Here is a 20,882-nt window from a genome sequence, read left to right on the forward strand (position 1 = left end):
ACATTAGTCTGATAAAATCCTACATGATTCTTCAGACAGAAGAAGGTCTCTGAAAACCATCAGATATGTATTCAAATCAGTACCATATAAAGAAGTGGCTCAAATCAGATCATTTGTTTTCCTTTTGGATGAAAAGATCAAAATTGGGCAGATTCAAATTAATGTGAAAACGCTGAAGATGCATTGAATTTTCCTGCTGTGAGAATGTAGCCTCAGACTTCTTTCATAATACTCAGTTGTTGTGCATCACCTTAGGTTTGACAGTGAAAAAACGGGAACATTTGAAGTGACATGATAACTTTTGCACGGCATTGTAATGATGGCGTTTCTTTTAATCTCGACCTCCAGCTGGCTTCCGGAGAAGTTTCCGTCTCAGCAGGAGAGACAGGAAGACCAACAAGTCCATGTACGAGTCCAAGAAGAGCCAAATGTACGATATGGCCGACGTCCCCACCTACGAGGAGGTCGCCCCCTACTGCAGGCAGAGCGGAGCTAAATACAGGCTGGTGGTCCTAGTGGGTGAGTAAAGAACCTGAACTGCTTTAATGAAACTCCTCAAACACTTCTAGATGTGTGACCTCTGGGAGTCCAGAAGCTCCAGATGGATGGGCCTCAGTCTTCCATGATCCAGGAGAAACATGTGGTCCTTAATTTAGCTCTCAGAGGGACAGACGGTGCAGAGCTCGCATTAATCAGTCCCATTAAACGCTCTCACCTCCTGCACCTCTCTCTGTGTCCTTTAAACCCGTCCAGATGATGGAACTGGTAGCACCTGCCTGGAGCAGCAGCTGCTGCTCGGCTCTCCAAAGATCTTCACAATGATGAGCCGAATTTAGTGGTTCCTCCATCTGGGTTTGTGGTTGGAAGACGAGTGTTGGCAGTAAATGTTGGAACGATGCGCTGAACCAGGTGCAGCAGTGAAGCTTTAAATCTCCGCCGCCTGATGCTCCGTTCTCTAGCTGTCGACTTCTCCTCGTTTTCCCTTTTTAGGTTTCTGATGAGAACAAAAATGAGAAGAACGTCTCAGACAGAAACGGAGAAACAGCATTCCTCAAGTTATCACTGGGAATCTCTTCATTGTTTCCATTAATCAAGGGAAAGCTCATGCATCTGTTCCAGCAGCTTCAGCCGAAAAACATCTAAAGTTAGAAGGTGGAGAACATTTCCCTCTTTTATTTCTCTGCTCCAAGCTGTCACCTGATTGGCCGGGCCTTGGTACTCGGACTATGGGCTTCATCAGATCAAGCTGCTAATCAATCACCTGTTCAGCTCTGTGGATATTTGGACACTCAGTGAAGTGGAGGAAGAAAGACTGTGGAGAGAATGAAAGTGTTTGATGAACAGTACCTCCTGTTTTCTTCCTATCTGCTATTAAAACATGACAGAGAAAAGCAAAGCTTCAAGGAAAATTCAGCGTCTTTCTGCAGAGAAGTGAGGTATTTTTTTTGTTTTTGTTTTTTTTTTATCTGCAGATGGGACACAGTTCAGAACTTTCTCCTGTCTTTAGCCTGACAGTCTTCTCTCTAAAAGCTTTTTCCTAACGCCTGAAGATGTTTATTCATTGAGGTCAAGGCAGCGTCCGAAGCTGCCTCTAATGCAGTGCTTCTCAAATAGTGGGGCGGGCCCCCTTTGGGGGGCGCGGTGCGATACCTGGGGGGGCGCGTGTGATCCTGGGGAACAGGCTTTTTTTTGGCCGTACTAGTATAAAGTGTAATTGCGCACAGTAGGCGGCAGTGGCCCTCTCATTGTTACTTCTGTCACGTTTGTGACAGTGCAACATTTTACGACTTACAAGACAACAGGTTTGCCTTGGTTGGCAGTGTTAAGTCAACAAAAAGCTCCGACTACGTTCTGTCTATGGCCTCCGTTATTCAACAACCCCCAACATGAAAAAGTTTTTCACAGGGATGAAAAGAAAAGCGGAGAGAGACAAAGATAATGAGACAACAGAAAGTCAACCGAAGCTAAGAAGAGGAAATACGACGAAGCGTATTTAGCGCTTGGCTTCACTGTGACTACAGTTGGAGAAGAGGAAAGACCGGTGTGTTTGCTGTGTCTAAAAATGCTCACAGCGGACAGCATGAAGCCAAATAAATGAGCGCGTCACTTAAATACGTTACATCCCAATAACGCCGATAAGCCGCTAGAGTTTTTTTAGCGAAAAAAATGTTAATAAGGAAAAAATGTTATGCAGAGATGGATAGTCACGGTGGGGAGTGGGGGGCGCGAATAGTTTTCTTCTTGCTAGGGGGGGCGTAACGGAAAATAATTGAGAAGCACTGCTCTAATGACAGAGCTACAGCCTGCCTCTCTGACCTGACTGGAGCTGAAGAAATGAAGTCTGGATCTAGATGAATCCAGATGCTTATTTGGGCTAAAATCAGTTTTATATAATGTCAGTAGAGTTTAAAGAAACCTGATTGTTAAAGTTCAGAGTGGATGTTAGCAAACAGATCCACAAACAGAACCTTTGGAGCTTCATTAGAGCTTCTATTGATGAAATCCTGCAGGCCTGTGAGTGGAGCCATAATGTGAACGCTGCTGGGATGTTGTCTGGTTCTGATGAGAGCAGCTGGAAGGCCGGGTCGTCGGGTCGGGCTTCGGTCTGTTTGGCCTGGAAGTTGTTCAGCTCTCCACCGTGAAGGCAGCTTCTCTAATGAGAGCAGTAATGCAGTCTGACACTTTTAGTGCTGAAGCAAACTGCGAGCAGAGAGAGAAACCCAGGAGCACAGCTCAGAGAAAACAGCAGCACTTCTGCTTTATTGCTGGCTTTGGCTTCACACTGGAGCTGCTGGTTCTGTTGGACCTCCTCTGTGTTGGTCCCCCTGATCCAGAGGCTCCATGTTTCCCCCTCAGCCTGTGTGTGCAGGTCTGGCTCCTGCTGGACTGACTGTCTGCACCACTGAGATAAGGATCACTATAGAACCTTTAGTACCGCGCTCTGCCACCTTCACGGCTACGACAACAGAACCCGGTTCAAACGGCAGCGCTGCATTCCTCCCACATTCCTCAACCCGAGTCCAAACGAACTCCACTTCCTGATCTGAATAAATCAGCCGACCACTCAGCTCCTCTGTGAAACTGGTTGATTTCTCTGTGGAGGAAGGAAAGTTGGAGAATTTCACTGGAACTGAGGTCAAATTCTGTTCAAGTATTAAAGCATGTTTGGTCGTAATCTACAGCCGTCCAGCAAGCTGGACGAGTTCAGGAACAACCGGCTCTGGTTCTGTAGGATCAGTGAGAGGCTGCAGCAACAACAGAACCCGGCTGTGAACCCATCACTCATCTGACTCCTAGTCACTTTGTGCTTTTCCTCCTGTAACATATCACAATGTTTGCTGCTGTATTTCCTTTTTCCACCTGAGATCTAGAAGAGCCTGAATCTTCAAGGAGACGAATGTTTTTTTTTTTCTGCTGGTTTGCTGAACATTTATGAGACGTTTATATTTTTTTCTTTCCAGGACCTTCAGGGGTCGGCATGAATGAACTCAAGAGGAAACTGTTGATCTCTGACCCTCAGCACTTCGGTGTAACCATCCCACGTAAGTTCCCTGCAGTCGTCTGCTGCTTTTATACAACGACTCATCATGGACGCATGAAAATGCTTTACAATTAAAAACATCATACAGTCACCAATGGTGAAACAAGCAAAAAACTTTGCATTTTGTCAAATGCCATAATTGCAATCATCTGATCTACTAATCAAAGATAACTCCAAACAGTTGGACTTTCAGCCTTGATTTAGAAGAAGTCAGTGTTTTAGCTGTTTTGCAGTTTTTTGGAAGTTTCTTCCAGATTGAAGGAGCATTGAAGCTGAATGCTGCTTTTCCATGACTCCAGTTTTAGATTCAATCATTTCAACACATTAAAATAGACACAACATGAACAATGCTCATAACTACATTAAACCAACACCATAAAACAATGTCCAACCATTCTAGTTTTAATCAACTTGTCTCTGCCCACAAGTGACAAGTGTCTCTTGCACTGTGGGCAAGAGACACTGTGGGCAGTGTCACAAAGAGAGTTCCCTCTACGCTCCGCTTCCACCGCTGCACAGTTATTCAGTGAGGCGTTCGGGTGCACGGCCAAATAAGTGGGTCGCCTTCCAGCTGCTAACACCACGGCTTCTGCTGCAGGTGGGAGCTTTTAGAGCCTCATAGATACAAGACCTGGCATTTCCTGTAAGCTGCTCCTCAGGCCTCCTTCTGTAATAATGTGACTCAGGTTCAAACAGTTTGTGTAGCAGCAGGGAGTCACTCAGTCTGAGTCCATCACTCTCTCTCTCTCTCTCTCTCTCTCTCTCTCTCTCTCTCTCTCTCTCTCTCTCTCTCTCTCTCTCTCTCTCTCTCTCTCTCTCTCTCTCTCTCTCTCTCTCTCTCTCTCTCTCTCTCTCTCTCACAGATACCAGTCGGCCCAAGAAGAACCAGGAGTGTGACGGTGTGGAGTACCACTTCATCTCCAACATCTCTTTGAGGCCGACATTCACAACAACAAGTATGCATAGAGAGAAAGTGAAGCCTTTGCTGAACCTCCAACTGTTTCATGTTGATCAGACATGAAGCTGCAGAAACTCATCACATCCTGAGGTTTCAATAGAAATACAGCTTTCCTCTGCTGCTCTGTTAGAGTTTGACTGAAAAATATACAAACAAAATCAAACATGATACTGTAAGGATATGAACAATATCATCAAGACCCTTTAGAATCAGGTCTCAGTTTGTCTCATACTGATGGATTGTGTTATTGTAAATTATTGATCACTGGTTGTGATTATTTTCTGCTGTTGACATGACATGTTTATGTTTCTGCATGAACTTGTGTCAAAAGTCTAACATCAAACTCAGAGCCTCTGAACTCCATCAGTCCATCTCTTTTGTTTCCTCTCCTGTCCACTAGAGGCACTAGTGGACAGGAGAGTGCCTCAGTCACAGAGAGCTGGGAGTCTCTGTAACTCAGAGTGATCTGCTGATGTCGGGGCCGGCCCCATCATCTCCAGACAGCGGGCCCCAGGTCTCCGTCTGGGGTTCCTCCTCTGCTCTGGGGCCTCTCTCTCTCTCTCTCTCTCTCTCTCTCTCTCTCTCTCTCTCTTTCTCTCTCTCTCTCTCTCTCTCTCTGAAACTGGCCCCGGTGCCGTCGCTTTGCTTCCATATTTGTGGCCCACTAATTAAAGTGCAAGTTGTAAAGCTCAGAAGGGGGACTGAGAAACAAACACACAGTTCCATCCAGAGTTGGACATGGAGGAAGTCTGTGGTCCTGACTGAACACAGACAATCCCAGCATGCAGAGAGCAGGATTGGAGGGTGGTGGCGCTGTTGGAGGCGGTGTTATATTTAGGGCATGCTGCGGTTTAGGTGGAGACATGCGATGTTTTTCACTGAGTCGGAGGGATGAGTGGCAGAGCTGTGATGTGGGCTGGACGAGTGGAAATGTCCACTGTGAAATTACAGGCAGCTCAGTGAAGGAGAGGAGATGAACTTGTTTGTGTTGTGGCTCATTGCAGCAGCAGAAACGATACTCTCAGCTCCCAAATAAGAGGCCACAACAACCATGTGCTCAGCTTGAAGAGCTTTCCCAGAGGAAATCCTCAAACCTCATTTAAAGGGAAAGTATTATGTAACTTTTTTGAGGCTTGCATCATGCTAAAATGTCATTCCCTCATCAGAAACATACCTGAAGTGTTGCCTTGATTCTTTCATACATGTTTGAGAAACTCTTTAATCTCCTTGGCAGTCATGCACCCGTGCAAAAGACCTGGGTGGACCTAGCTCCACCTTCAAAGACAAAACTCCTCCTTTGCTGCATTTTCCAAGCTTCCAAAATTCCTCTTCAGAAACACCTCTGTACCCCACTCAGCTCCTTGAGACTAGCCAGCAGCAATTAGCAAACACCTGGAGGAACTGTGCATTTACTAAGCTCATTATACAAGCTCCTCCTCAGTGAATCGCTGGTAAAAATGTTGTTTAAGGGTTAATAGAGGACAGATGATGTGATGACTTCCTGAAGCCGGAGTTTCAGAAAGACAGACTAACCCATTTTCAAGTCTAATTTCTTTTGGGTCAAATTTGACAGATAGAGCCTTTATATAACAGCTGAAGGTAACATAGTTGCACGACTGTGTTGTAAAATGGGACTATGTGCCTGGAAAATTCTTAATACTGCCCCATTAAAATCAGAGTACAACTCTCTAATGTGGAGGATTAACAGCACGTCTTGTTTTTAAATGAAATCAGTCCCAAAGCATCATAATAGCTCCAAATTCTTTCCACCTTTTTCCTTTTTTTTTTTTTTTTTTTTTTGCTGCTCTAGTTTCACTCTGCTTGTTGTTTTCAGTTGTAAATTCTCCTGCAGCTGCTCTTGTGGCAGGAGGAAGGCGATCTGGTGGAAAACTTGTTGTTTTCTTCAACCAGTGCAGCTGCTTGAGGAGCTGAAAACCCGGAGGGTGAAAGTATGGATGGTTTCGCTGTTCAGGTGCCCGTATGGTCGTCCTGGAGCAAACGGGTGTCGCTGGGCTCCTTTCATACTCACCACCGGGCCTCTAAACGAGCAGCGTGGTAAAGCAGACAACAGCTAACATGGAGGCTGCTCTTCCCTTTAGCTTCCTTTCAACATCTAATATCTTCAAACAAGAACAGTTTTTCTTCGCCCCGGTGCTCTTCATGTGCCAATTGACTTACAAAGTGACTGGACTTTCTCCATCTCCACCCTAGAATTTCACCTCCTTTCCATATGTGGGCCAGCTTTTCAGCTGCCGTGTTGTCCTGTCCCGCCTCAGGTTCGTGGAGTACGGGGAGTACAAAGGGAATTACTACGGAACAAGTCTGGACACTCTGCGCGGCGTCCTCGCCAAGAAGAAAGTCTGCCTATTGGATGTTCAGCCCCATGTGAGTGACATAAACCCACCTAGTGCATCTGGAGCAGGTCTGGGCGACATGGCTGGAAAACTTCATTGGACATGAGCCTTTCATATTGATCGCTATAGATAATTATTGACTGTGCAGTTCTGGGCCAGAGTTCAGTAAAATTCTATCAAATGTGTTGTCTATTGGTTTTGACCTTTTCTTTTGGGAAATAAATAGTTATTGATTCATTGTCCAGCCCTTATCCCCCTGTGACATCATCAGATCTTCTCCTTCTGCTGTTTTTCTGCTCTTCTATTTGCTCATAGGCAATAAAGCTTCTGAGGACGGCTGAGTTCAAACCCTTCATTGTGTTTGTGAAACCTCCGACAATGGAAAGACTGAGGGAGACGAGAAAGAACGCCAAATTCATCTCAAGCAAAGATGACAAAGGATCCACCAGGCCCTTCACGGTAGGAGACCCAGAGTAATCTGTCAGAGTTCTTTATGTTTTAGAATACAAATAAGTCATCATGACTTTGTTCTTAAAAGTTAAAAATGATTGTTTTAGAGAACATGAATGTTAGTTTTACATAACTAAATCCAACAACCAGTGTGACAAACTGTAACAGCAACTGAAGGCGGCGTCTCCAGGAACTGATCTGTTCAGGAGTTCGAAGATCTCACCAGCCTGTGTGTTTGGGTTCATATTTTCTGCTCCCACTCAGTTTGAATCCTGCAGGATTGTTTGTGTCTCTGAGTTTCTCAGCATGAACTTGTCTTTGTGTGTTTATAATTGTCTGCTTGGGAAAGTGGTTCTCTATAAAACCATATCTGTCCTCCAGTCTAAAGCTGGATGTTCCCAGTAAAACCAGAAGGTTAAATGAGTGCAGCCATGTTCCCGCTCTGCTGCTGCACTGAGGGGGTCAGGGTCATGGGGGTCAACCAGAAGCCACATGGCTTCAGTCGGTTTAGTGAGCTGTGCAGCCAGTTCACAAACTCCCATCACAATGCAGACTGACACAAATGTTCCCTTTCCTTTCTGTAAATTACAGCTGTAAGTTTTGCTTTTTGCCTGTTTGGAGGAGATTTCTGAGGATGTCTTGTTTTCTGAGTGGAGTGGATATTCCTGTGAGTTGAGTGGAAGGAAAAACTAAACATTCCTTGAAGTTTCAGAGCATTTCATGTGTGAGAATCATGACTGCAGGAGATAGAAAAATCTCTGCACACATTGCTTTTGGAGATGTTTTTTGTTTTATTCTCTTTAATATTAAAGCTGCAGTATGTAACTTTTATTTTGATTATCATTATTTTTTTTCTACATATTTGCTAAAAAAAAATCTTTTTATAAAAGTTGCATTGTGCAGTTTTAAGCAGATAGTTGAAGCTTTTGACATTGTCTTCATGGAGCTGATTTTCCTCCCTGGTTTCTTTCTTCCTCTGTGGTCTTGACTCTGCAGGAGGACGACTTCCAGGAGATGTTGAACACCGCTGAGATGATGGAGAGTCAGTACGGCCATCTGTTTGAGAAGGTCATAGTGAACGACGACCTCAGCACGGCCTTCAGCGAGCTGCAGTCGGCACTGAAGCGAGTGGAGACGGAGACTCACTGGGTTCCTGTCAGCTGGACTCACTCCTGAGACCCACACTGTCCAGGAAAGGACAAAAAGGGAAAGGTTACAACAAACAGGATTTATTTTTTTCTTTTAAGTCTCTTTTATACCAACTGATTCTGACACTACTGTGAAGAAGACAAGATGGCACAGATTGTGTTGAGGTGGACCTGCCTTATGTTTTTGGAGGAGCTGGATTCAGGAAGTGCATCCGGATCGCAGAACACCGACCTGGAACAGAGTTTTGTCTTTGTAGAACCAGCAGTTTTGCCAGCAGAACAATTGAGACTCAAATTTTAGTGTTTTTTTTTTTTTTTTAATAAAACCAGTGGAAAACCAAAGGGATGGATGTTTCTCTGCTCGGTGGACAGATTTGATAGAAGTAAAAAAAAAAAACTGATGGAAAACAGAGAACATAAAAACATGTTTCCTGTCTTCTTTCTGCGTTTCAGTGACAAGTGGAAACACTGCCAGGTACTCTCTCAACAAAGGGCAATAACTGTCATTGTATTTAAAAAGAAATTAATATATTTTCTATAAACTTCCAGTACTTTTTTAAAAATACTTTTGATGACATTTTTTTTTTTTGACACTAAGGGAAACTTTTCCTAGCTGTAGCTCCTTGAAATCTGTTCTTTCATTGAAGTGTTTGGATCTCGTTACTCCAGAGGCATTTTGTTCCTCTCCATCCTGGATCTGTTTGAAACAGCAGCTTTCTCAGAGCGTCTCCAGCAGACATTTATAGACCTGGTCGCATTTGTCTTTAACAAGAAACCTTCACTGTAATGTTTCATGAGGGTGGAGTTTTTATTTAATTCACATAAAGGTGGTTTCAGTGAGGCTGCCAGCAGCGGCTCCACGGGACCTGCAGGATGTAGCTGCTCCTGATTTTATGATTTTCACAGCTTTATTACTTGTCACTCGTTCTTACCAGCTCATGCTTATTAATTACCATTTTCTTGACTGTGTATCAATGCCATTCTTTCATTCCTTCTTAACTGGTTTCTCAATATTCAGTTTTCTCCTTGGCTGCTTTGGCTCAGATGAGGTCACATCCACACACACAGTTACTTACAATACCAGTGATGTATTTATATAAAATTTAGGAATGATTGATTGTAGAGTTTATTCCTCATAATTATTGAACCACATAAAAACAATGTCCCTTGAATTCATAATAATAGGAAAATTGGTAGTTTGTGATGTCAATGTTCAACGTTTTATGGGTTTATTATTAGCCGTGTCTTTTTTCAAAGGTCAGTGGTGGGAACCTCTGCCACTGGTTTATGAGAAGCTGAGTTTCAGAACCATTGCTTAGCGATGGGAGATCTGGCTGCACAACTCGGTTCTGTGACTATAAAATAAAACATTTAGAACCTCACAAACACAGACACTCTGAAAATACAGCACAGGCCGCCCACTATAAAATACACTGCTTTAGGATACCAGGAACATTAAGCAACAAACAGTTTTGCATTTCTTCGTATTTTGACATGTAGTAATATTTCTGCTCTCTGGGAACCAGCAGTTGAAATAAATATTAAGCTTGCACAAGTAACACTCTTAACCAGTTTTTTGTCAAATTTCTCAGTTTGCAAGCATCTTAAAATAAAGTTTATGTTTACTTTGATGAATCACAATTTTTGTCATGACAATTATATCTCCCAATAACAATAGAGAAATAATTACCAAACTGTACAACACTTGTAGTCTGATGTAAGAGCTTCAGCTAATCAATTAGCTCTGTTCTGTTAGCAACATAGACCAGATTGGTTCTTCTGAGGAAGTTTAGTTGTTCCTGCTTGTGAACAAGAACGAACAGTTTATTTCTGAGCTCTGTTCTGCTTCAAGTGGAGCTTTGGGGCTCAATCTTTACTCTGAGCTAATTAGCTATGTGGATCTTTCTGGTTGCTTAGCTAACTTATTAGCCTTAAACCGGACTTCTGAAACTGGGAACGAAGAAGAGAAAAGTACCTGAAATACTAAATAAATTTTTACTTCAGGCTTTTTTTTTTTTTTTTTGCTTTTCAGTGTCAGCTTTATTCTTAAAGCAGTTGCATCATTAACTACTTAATGGCTTCAGACAGAGAAAAATCTTTCTGTCAATCTGAAGGTGGATCCCTGCAGAAGTTATCAGCATTTCTTCTTGTCTTTGGTCACATTCAGTCGGTGCTTCCAGTTTTTTTTACTACATGTTGTCTTTACCTTTTTGACGCCTGTTTTATGATCAGAATCCAGTTTGTACAGTCTCTAGAGAATCAACGGGTTTGAGTCCATTCTGTAAGTGATGTTAATCAAGCAAGTTGTATAAAATGATACTACATTTCTTATTAAAGAAAATTTAATTTAGTTGTTCTAAAGTTGTGCTAATTTTTGTGCATTTATCAAAGCTCTTGGAGATTTGGGAGGAGGATCATTAAAAACGATTCCTGTGGTTTAGAGATTTGTCCCACTGAGTGTCACTGGGATCTATTTCAGAGAAAAATATATTCCAGTTCATATATTTCATCTAGTAAATGAGAGCACGAGAGAGCAGTAAGTCATTCAACAAATACTTTCCGTACTTGCATACTATCCCAGCTGAATTTGAAGAACTTTGTCGACATTCCAACCTCAGTTAATTTATGAATCCAGTTGGTTTATTGCATTGCAGTGCAGCTCACTGGATCTCCTGTCTCACCTCAAACATAAAGCAGACTCGTGCATTAAGAGCCAGACTAGAAGCTGACAATGTTTTATGTATCACCCAAGTATAAAATGGTCAAAAATGGTAAAACTCCAGTTTCATGTAAACCCCTGCAATGCAGATACAAATACCTGGAAACATGAATTTTCTCCCTTTTTGTGACACCGAAATGTATCAGAACAATAAATACATTTGTGTATCAAAGATACCCTGAGTGAACATAACATATGAGATAATATATAAATATATAAAAAGGAAAAGACTTTCCAATATATATATACATGTATGTATTTGCAAAGCCAATATATATATATATATATATATATAATTCCCTTCTCACCCACCGCGGGTGGTTCTTATCCTCTGAGCTCGGGTCCTCTACCAGAGGCCTGGGAGCTTGAGGGTTCTGCGCAGTATCTTGGCTGTGCCAAGGACTGCACATTTCTGGACTGAGATGTCTGATGTTGTTCCTGGGATCTGTTGTAGCCACTGCTCCAGTTTGGGGGTTACTGCCCGAGGGCCCCGATGACCACAGGCACCACTGTGGTCTTCACCTTCCAGGCCCTCTCCAGTTCTTCCCTGAGGCCTGGTATTTCTCCAGTTTCTCGTGCTCCTTTTTCCTGATGTTGCAATCGCTTGGTATTGCTACATCTACCACAACGGCTTTCCTCTGATGTTTATCCACTACGACAATGTCTGGTTGGTTCGCCATGTCTGGATCTGGAAGTCCCACAGGATCTTAGCTCTGGTGTTCTCTACCACCTTTGGGGGTGTTTCCCACTTTGATCTCGGGGTTTCCAGTCCATATTCTGCACAGATGTTTCTGTACACAATGCCTGCCACTTGGTTATGTCGCTCCATGTACGCTTTCCCTGCCAGTATCTTGCACCCTGCTGTGATGTGCTGGACTGTCTCAGGGGCCTCCTTGCACAACCTACACCTTGGGTCTTGTCTGGTGTGGTAGATCTGGGCCTCTATTGCTCTGGTGTTTAGGGCCTGTTCCTGGGCGGCCAGGATGAGGGCCTCTGTGCTGTCCTTGAGTCCAGCTTTTTCCAGCCATTGGTAGGATTTACTGATATCAGCCACTTGGGTTATTTGCTGGTGGTACATCCCATGTAGGGGCTTGTCCTCCCATGATGGTATCTCTGGCACCTCAACCTCCGTTCCCTGTTGTCTGAGACATTCACTGAGCACATTGTCTGTTGAGGCTTTGTCCCTGATGTATTTATGGATCTTAGTTGTTTCGTCCTGGACAGTGGTTCTCACACTCACTAGTCCTCTGCCTCCGTCCTTGCGGCTCGTGTACAGTCTCAGGGTGCTGGATTTGGGATGGAACCCTCCATGCATGGTTAGTAGCTTTCTAGTCTTAATATCTGTGGCTTTTATCTCCTCCTTTGGCCAGCTAATTATTCCAGCAGGGTATCTGATTACTGGCAGGGCATATCTGTTTATCGCACTGATTTTGTTCTTGCCATTGAGCTGGCTTCTCAGGACTTGCCTTATTCGTTGGAGGTATTTAGCTGTGGCTCCTTTCCTTGTGGCCTCATCGAGGTTGCCATTTGCTTGTGGTATACCTAGGTACTTGTAACTGACCTCTATGTCTGCTATTGTTCCTTGTGGGAGTGAGACTCCTTCTGTGTGGATCACCTTCCCCCTCTTTGTGATCAGCCGACCACACTTCTCTAGTCCGAATGACATCCCAATGTCAGTGCTGTAGATCCTCGTGGTGTGGATCAGTGAGTCGATGCCTCGCTCACTCTTGGCATACAGCTTGATGTCATCCATTTTTGAGTCGGTATCCGTAGCCAGTCTTGTTGATAATTTGGCTGAGGGGGTTCAGGCCTTTGCAGAACAGTAGCGGGGACAGAGCATCTCCTTGGTATATGCCACATTTGATGGACACTTGTGCAAGTGGTTTGCAGTTGGCTTCAAGGGTGGTTTTCCACAGCTTCATCGAGTTTGCAATGAAGGCTCTCAGAATCCTGTTGATACATCTGTAGGCATTCAATGATCCAAGTATGCGGCATTGAGTCATAGGCTTTCTTGTAATCGATCCAAGCCATGCACAGGTTGGTGTGTCGGGTTTTGCAGTCTCGGGCAACTGTGCGGTCTATGAGGAGTTGGTGTTTGGCTCCTCTGGTATTTACACCGATACCCTTCTGTGCCGTGCTCATGTGTTTATCCATGTGTCTGTTTATCTTGGCCGCTATGATGCCTGACATGAGCTTCCAGGTTGTGGAGAGGCAGGTTATTGGTCGGTAGTTGGGTGGGACTGGACCCTTTGATGGATCCTTCTGGATTAGGATTGTCCGCCCTTCAGTTAACCATTCAGGGTGAGTCCCACTTTGTAGCAGCTGGTTCATTTGGGCTGCCAGTCGCTCATGGAGAGCAGTGAGTTTCTTTAGCCAGTAGGCATGGATCATGTCAGGCCCTGGTGCTGTCCAGTTTTTCATGCCTGAGAGTCTTTCTTGAAACATCTGTCACAGTGATGGTTACCGGGGCTTGCTCAGGGAGGTTGCTGTGGTCCTCTCGTAGTCTTCTCGTGTGCATTGCTGTTGTGGGACGCCTCCCTTTCCCATATGCCTTTCCAGTATTGTTCAGTCTCCAGCCTTGGTGGGTCTGCTCTGTTGTTATTACCCTGCCATTGAGAGTACACCTTAGCTGGTTGAGTGGAGAAGAGCCGGTTAATCCTTCTGGATTCATTCTCCCTTGTGTATCTCTTTAGGCGGCTGGCCAAGGCTTGGAGCCTCTGTTTGGCAGTTTCAAGTGCTTCAGGTATGGGCATCTGCCTGTACTTTCTGGGTACTGGTCTTTTCATTGTACCCTTGTGGAGCTCTGACAGTTGGCTCACTTCCCTCCTTGTTACCTTGATTTTAGCCTCTAACCGTCTTTTCCATGGTGGGTATTGGGTCTCATGGTTGCTCTTATAGCCAAGTATCTCAAGGATCACTGATGCTGAGTTGTAGATCAGCTCATTGGTTTCTGTTATGGTGTTGGTAGGGATCGTTCTCAATGCTGCATTCACATTCTCAATGAGACTTTCTGATGGTACTTCACTCAGCCGTTGTAATTGGCGCCGGGGAGGCCTGGTGGTCATTCGGGTCATGATTCTCTCTCTCAGGTCAGCAGCTGTTTCGCTCATTGGGGCCGTGTATCCCCTCATTGGGTGGGGACTTGTAGTTAAGTCCCCACAGTCCTGACATCCGGGTTCCTCCCTTTTGCCGTAGCATTTGTGTTGTATCTCGTCAATCTCAAGTTGTGATAGCAGTTGCCGTTTGCGGATGTTGGAACACTGAGCTACTAGTTGTTTAGCGCTTAGTGTTGACTGGGGATGTCGAAGTAACCATTCCTTCCCAGTCTTTGCATGTAACCCCTCTGACTAGGGTTACTTGAGTAGTAGCATTCCAACAGATCCACATTTTTATCTCTTGCCCATTTCCGTCTTGTTCCAGTAGCCCATTTGTCATCAAGGTGCTCTGGTTCCCCAACACCTGACGCAGACCTTGTTTGGCCGGGCGACGTCTGAGCCGGCATGTTACGCAACTTAGTATCTCTCATGGTATGAGGTAGGCAGTAGCTTGAAGGGTCTTGCCTAAAGACCCAGACTGGATTCGAACCCTGCCCTCTCGGGTGATATACTGATGCCTTATATTGAGCTATCCAGTCAGTCAATATATATATATATATATATATATATATATATATATATATATATATATATATATATATATATATATATATATATACACACACACACAATATTACTGGAATTTGATGTTTTGTGTCACATGGGTTGAATCTTGGCCCACTCGCCTTTGAAGAAATGTTTTCAATTCAAACGAATCATAACGTCTTTCCGCAGAAAACGTCAGTTTATGATCATTTTAAGAATCTAAATTCAAATTTTACATATGAATTTATTTTTCTTTTATTTCCTGTCTGTTTTAATAAAAGTTAATTCACACTTTAACAACACCGTTGTTATTGTTACAGTGGCACAGAGACAGATATCAACACAGTTGGGTTCACATTTACAGAGTGTTAAGCTTTGTGTTGTCACAACTAAGAGACATAAGATGTTCAATAAATGTCACAAATGTTCTAATTAAGTTCTATCTGACCTTCAGTAGAGGTAAACGGTGCTATGATGTAGATTTAAAGAACACAACTAAATGTTCAAGTTCTGCTTTTATCCTCTTATTTGTTGTTGCCTCCATTGTCCAACTCAGGCCAGTTAAAGTCAAGTGTTAAATGATCAAGTATTTCATCTGCTCCAACATTTCTGTGTTTTTTGACTCTGTTTCACTTTAAGGAATCTGAGCCGTGTTTTCATTCCACTCAGATTGCTGTAAAAATGGTCTCTGGACTCTTCAGACATGTAGTTTTCTTCCAGTGAGTTTCTGATGAACTGTTATCATTGGTACTGATGGACCCTCTGGTTCTGCTTGTCAGTTATTGAAATCCTGTCATCTTATTCCAGGAGGAGTGTGTTGCGTCGGCCCACATGTTGCTCTTTATTTACTTCCAGTTGAAGATGACAGAAACATGTGTTCACAGATCAGGCTGGTTAATGAACAGAGAGGATCAGCCACATATACCAAGGTACTTAACATGAGCGATGATGCTTTAAAACTATGTGTGTACTTTACATGTAATGTATTAAATGGCACTGCACAATATAAGCACAGGAATGAGAAGCTTTAATAAATCTTCATTTAATGCAGAGAAAGGAGGCCGTCTGGCCTTAAGTGAGTTAAGATAACAAATCCCTGTTTTCCCTTTCTTCATGTTTCTGACGTCCTTTGAAAAGTGAGCTGCCGTGCGAGTAAAGAGCAGCCAATGACTTCCCAGCTTGGTCATGACCAGCCACCAAATCAAAAATCTGCTCCCCCTCCTGACGACCAGAACGCTTTAACAGAACGTGCTGGAAGTCTGAAGATTTATAAGAAGTAAAGCTCTGCTTGTATCTCAGATCCAGGAGATTCATGTTGCTGTGTAGAAAGGTCTGATGAAGGGGCTTTCTTTCTGTGTGATGAATTTATAATCTCCATAAATCTATGAAAAGCCATTGTTTAGCAGAAGGTGGAAACAGCCAGAGAAGGACAGGAGGAGAAGCAATGGAAAAGTCCCAGTCTGAGTGAGCTGCCATACTGGGTCTTGCAGCGTTCCCCTGATGCATTTTAGAAACCATTAAACTGAAATGTCTCTGTCTCCCGTCTCGATGTATGCTGCAATCATTTTTATTTACGGACCGTGTCCCGACCAGGGCCCGGTCTGAGGAGCTCTGTCTGGATAATGTGTCTAATTGTTCAGCGCTAGCATCAGAAGGACTCCTGCTGAGAACTCTGGGCTTTTTCTTTCAGAGGGTCCTGCTGCTCTTTCTCTCTTGTTTCTCTATCCTGCCTTTTGCCCAGCCTTTCATGTGGCGACTCAGTCCATTACCTTTACTGTACCACAGAAACCAGCCCGGGACGCTCCGTTTTCCTCATTTTCTGGTAAATGGACATGGAGATGATGTTGCTGACAAATGGAGCATCAGGCCTGGAGTTTCCACCACCTCTGAATCCTCCAGCTGACAATCATCTGAAACTGACCTGAAGAGAAACTGAGGAAGGTCAGCGATGACGGGTATCTTAGCTTTCAATTAGCATCTTTGAAAATCATGAGTCGAATAGTTGAAGGTGTTTAACAGATGTATATTATTCCAGCTGAAGTTTGAAGATCCATCAGGGACACACATTCCTCGACTTCTTAACTTTACCGTGATATCATTGTTTGTCCAAGTCAAATTAAAGTGACCAGAGCAACTTTTCCTGACTTTTCACCGACCCAGTCTCTCTATTTACGACTCCATAGAGTAAATTGCCATCATGATGCGTTCAATGTTCTCTGATCCATTTCAGAAACTACTAAACAGTCACATTCATCTCCAGTCTTGGCTGGTACAAACTTCAGTCAGTGCTAAACATGTTGTGTTCATGGATGTTAGGAGGAAACCCAAGAGATCAAAAGAAGAGAAAACTTTTCACCAGTGGGACCTTTAGCTTCGAGTAAAGACCTTCTAACAACCATAAAGACTTTATGTTATTATTGCAGAACATGTTGATGTCAAGAACTGTTTCCCCTCAATGTATCAACAGAGTCCAGGCCTGAAGAGGTTTTTGATAGTCAGACAAATCTCTAAGCCTTAAAACCAAAGTTTGACCCCTGAACCTTCAATGTTTCAATCATCTTGGTTGATGGAAGATGGTAGGTATGGGAAAGAGTTCAGGGTAGCTGCATATTCTCTGACTGTTTGCTGGTGTGTGATTCTAATCAGAAACTTGTCCTGGTTTAATGGACCACCAGCCCAAAGAGAGGCATGATGGGAATGCACCTGACAGATTCAGATTCGGACCATGAAAAAATAAAAGAAAGGTGTGAGACTTTCTTCTTGGTTAAGAAAATCAACAAGTAGCAGAGTGATTTTGTAATGAGGCCTGTCCCTTTAAGAGCTGATGTCATTTCCAGTAAAGACCCACTGGTCCACAGAGGATTCCAGTATATTATGTGTTGAGCAGGCAGCAGACGGTGCTACCAGGTTCTGCTGAGACCCATCCAGTGAACAGAGAACGGATCTGTAAAAAAGTGGGTTCCATCCAACATCGTAAACTGACCAATCAGTTTGCCTACTGACAGAAACCATGTGGCCGGGTCTGAAGACAAACAAACCATAAAGCACAACACCAGTGCCAGAGACTTTTATCCTCCAGTGAGAGGACTTGAGGACCTTTGAGGTGCTGATGAGGAAGTACAGCATGAGGTCAACATGAAATGAGTGAAGAAAGAACCTTCTAATGTGTAAAAGTGTCAGAGAGAAATGTTTGGGGACTCATTAACCAAAGGCAGCAGAACCAAAGGGAATCCTCCAAGTCGACGGTCAGAACCTCCATGTCAGGTCTCAGTAGGTGTTGATGGTAGGGAGTGGTTCTGCAGTGGATGGGGAGCTTTTCAGCTTTTGGCCATAATGAGTGGTCGTCCACAGGGACTGGTTTACAACCACTTATATGATGAGGAAGTGGAGCTGTGCTTTCCAGAAACTGGAGCTTTCTGAGGAGGAGAAATGCTGTCAGGCTAAAGTCTGACTGCTTGATGCTCTGACCACTCTGCTGAGGGTTCTCATTCATCTGAAGTTCCTGCTTCAAGGCTGAAACTAAACCCTCTTTAGTCAATGCTGAGGGACTCTCACAATGACTGCAGACAGGCTGATCAGCGCTTAGAGCTCTGGGATTCAGCTAAAGGGTTGGTGTATGAAAAACTCAGTCTGGATGTCTTGGTCTGTTCAACAGTTGTACAGAAATATCTTCTCACTTTCCAACTTCTTAAACAGCAAAGTGGTCAGAGAAATATTCCCTAAGAGCTGCTTTGTTGGAGCTCTGGACACATTCCTGTTTGGGCCTAATGGGTTACTGACAGCCATTATCTGAGGATCAGGTTTTACCTTCTTGCCTTAGATTATTGCTTTAAGATAGGAAAGAAATGCCTCAAGATGCTGAGTTCCAAGGCTTTTAATGTGATCAAGCTTAATGTGTTTCATGTTACTTTTAGTTTTCTCTAATTATAGAAACTTCTTTTTTTATCTCACCTTTGGAATTTCAGGTTCTTGAATGTAAATGACACAAATGCCTCACAAATCCAACCTGCTCCAGTAAATCTTTGAATAATCACATTGGAGCACATTGGCTATTATACAGTTGAATGCAGTTTACTATTTGCCAGTACATTTAGTTTTCTTGTAAAACACCCTTCCTGTGCAGCAGCTTGGTCGGCTCCAAGCACATCAAATGAACACGAGGTTTTAGATAGAATGGTCAGACAGAAATTTCTCCTTCTGTAAAACCAACATGGGTCAGCAGAGGACCATCAATGTTTCTCAGTCATGAATCTCTGCTCTTGCCGCCTGCTGAGGCTGATATTGCTGCATACCTGCAGCCTGCTGTGGCTGCATGTTAGTGCACAGTGTGGGATTAACTGAGGCTCTTAAAGAAAACGATAACTAAGGGTCAAACATGTGAGTTCTGCTGTGAAGAAAATGAACTACAGCTCAGCCGACATGTCCATGGCAATACCTGAAACAGGTAAAACCTGTTTGAACATTATTAAGGATCAATGTTAAGACCTAATAGGTCCAAGATCATTTTGTTAAAACCAACAAAACAACAACTGTAATCAGAACAACAGAGCTGCACTCTGCTGGGCCCAGAATAAAAGAGGCGATGAACAACAGAGTTGTCTCCAGGCAGAATCTGCTCTCAACTGAATGAATCTGTTTGTAGGAAAGTCTCTTTTCCCTCTTCATGTCTTTCATAGTGATGTGTCATTATTTCCCAGCAGCAATATTCCTCTCCTGTCCTCTCCCTGATTGGTCAGGCAGCAGCAGCACTGGAGCTGCACCAACATAAAGGTCTCAGGCCGAAACTCCTAACGATGGGAGAAAAGGGAACCAGCTCGGACTCACCTCGGACTCTGACATGCTGTCTGTCCTCTTTGTCCTCTCATCAACTTCTCTTCCCACCTTTTCCATTTCCCATCTTCCAAGCAACATTCGTCTCCATGTCAGTCTTCTCTTTTCATCCACACGTTCTTCTCACCAGCAGGTCAAGATGGATCAGATACATCCTCACAGCAGCCTTCATGTGTTTCCTACAAGGTTTTATGGAAAGTGTTGTTGCCATGATTTTATTATCTTTCTTCTATTTTTACATAAATTGACAACCTGCACTGAAACCAGCCAATCAGAGCAGCTAACAATATTCCAGTTTATGATGATGTGATTTTCTCAAAGATTTTGTGGTCACATGTTCACATTAAGCTCAACGTTTTCTGAAAAAGGAGTCGAGTTCTGAGCAGAAGTAGAACCAGAAAACACATAAAAATGTTGAACTCCTGTATGCAGAGTTTGACTTTGGGTTTCTCCACAAGTTTTATGGCCATAAATCTCACAATGCTTCTATATTTGACAAAAGTCTGTCCCCTCCAAAGAAAACAGTGGCACCAAGGCCTCAACCCCTTGAAATACAAACGAACCACATTATTTCAAAGCCACAATTACAGGTTTGTGTGCATAAAACGTCCAAGCAGTGATATTGAAATCTTCTCAGAGGTATCAGGGTTTGTTTACTGAGACTCATTTAGATCAGAGCTAATTGGTTCTCATGCAGCCAACATTATGTCTCAGTTTTAAGTTGCATGCTGTCGTTTCCACTTGGGATAAATCAACATAATTAGGGATTCAGGAAGTTTGATCATTAAAGGAAGTTTAGACACCAACTGTGTTTTCATTAAAAATGAATTTTTAATGGAGCGTTTTTAAACGGTTTATTAAAAAATAAGGTTTTTTTCCAAGATTGCTGTGTTTCTATTGAGCAAATTATTTTCAATAATTTTGAAAATATTGTGATTGATGGAAATGCAGCTACTGTTGCTGCAGATCAATATAAGAAGATCGAAGACATTTCTGTGTCCTTTCAGCCACAAACAGGTTTTATTTCATCTCACTGTCTGATGCATCTTTCTAATAATAACTCAGACATTCATCTACAATCATTAAATAATCTTTCTACTATTATTAGATTAAAAGGCTCTGAGCAGCTGGACTCTGACCACAACATGTGAGCCATAATGAAGAAAGTTACCGGTCATATTTAAAGAATCTTTCAGCTCCACTTGACCAAGTTTAAAAGGTTTTAGAATTTTCCTGTTTGT

The 20,882-nt window shown here is 43.2% G+C and overlaps 1 protein-coding gene across 1 annotated transcript in view; it reads left to right on the forward strand.

Annotated features, from left to right (window-relative positions):
- mpp7a (MAGUK p55 scaffold protein 7a) overlaps positions 1-10,801 on the forward strand; it is a 73,097-nt gene extending 62,296 nt beyond the window's left edge. Inside the window, 7 exon segments of the mRNA XM_055037306.1 lie at positions 349-519; positions 3,462-3,542; positions 4,405-4,461; positions 4,464-4,497; positions 6,776-6,884; positions 7,169-7,312; positions 8,300-10,801. Coding sequence (XP_054893281.1) covers positions 349-519; positions 3,462-3,542; positions 4,405-4,461; positions 4,464-4,497; positions 6,776-6,884; positions 7,169-7,312; positions 8,300-8,479 — 776 coding nt within the window. The 3' untranslated portion in view covers positions 8,480-10,801.
- Positions 10,802-20,882: the final 10,081 nt, after the last annotated feature.

This window comes from Poeciliopsis prolifica, unplaced genomic scaffold (assembly GCF_027474105.1).
Source record: "Poeciliopsis prolifica strain line A6 unplaced genomic scaffold, Auburn_PproV2 SCAFFOLD012, whole genome shotgun sequence".
In the NCBI taxonomy this organism is placed as follows: Eukaryota; Metazoa; Chordata; class Actinopteri; order Cyprinodontiformes; family Poeciliidae; genus Poeciliopsis; species Poeciliopsis prolifica.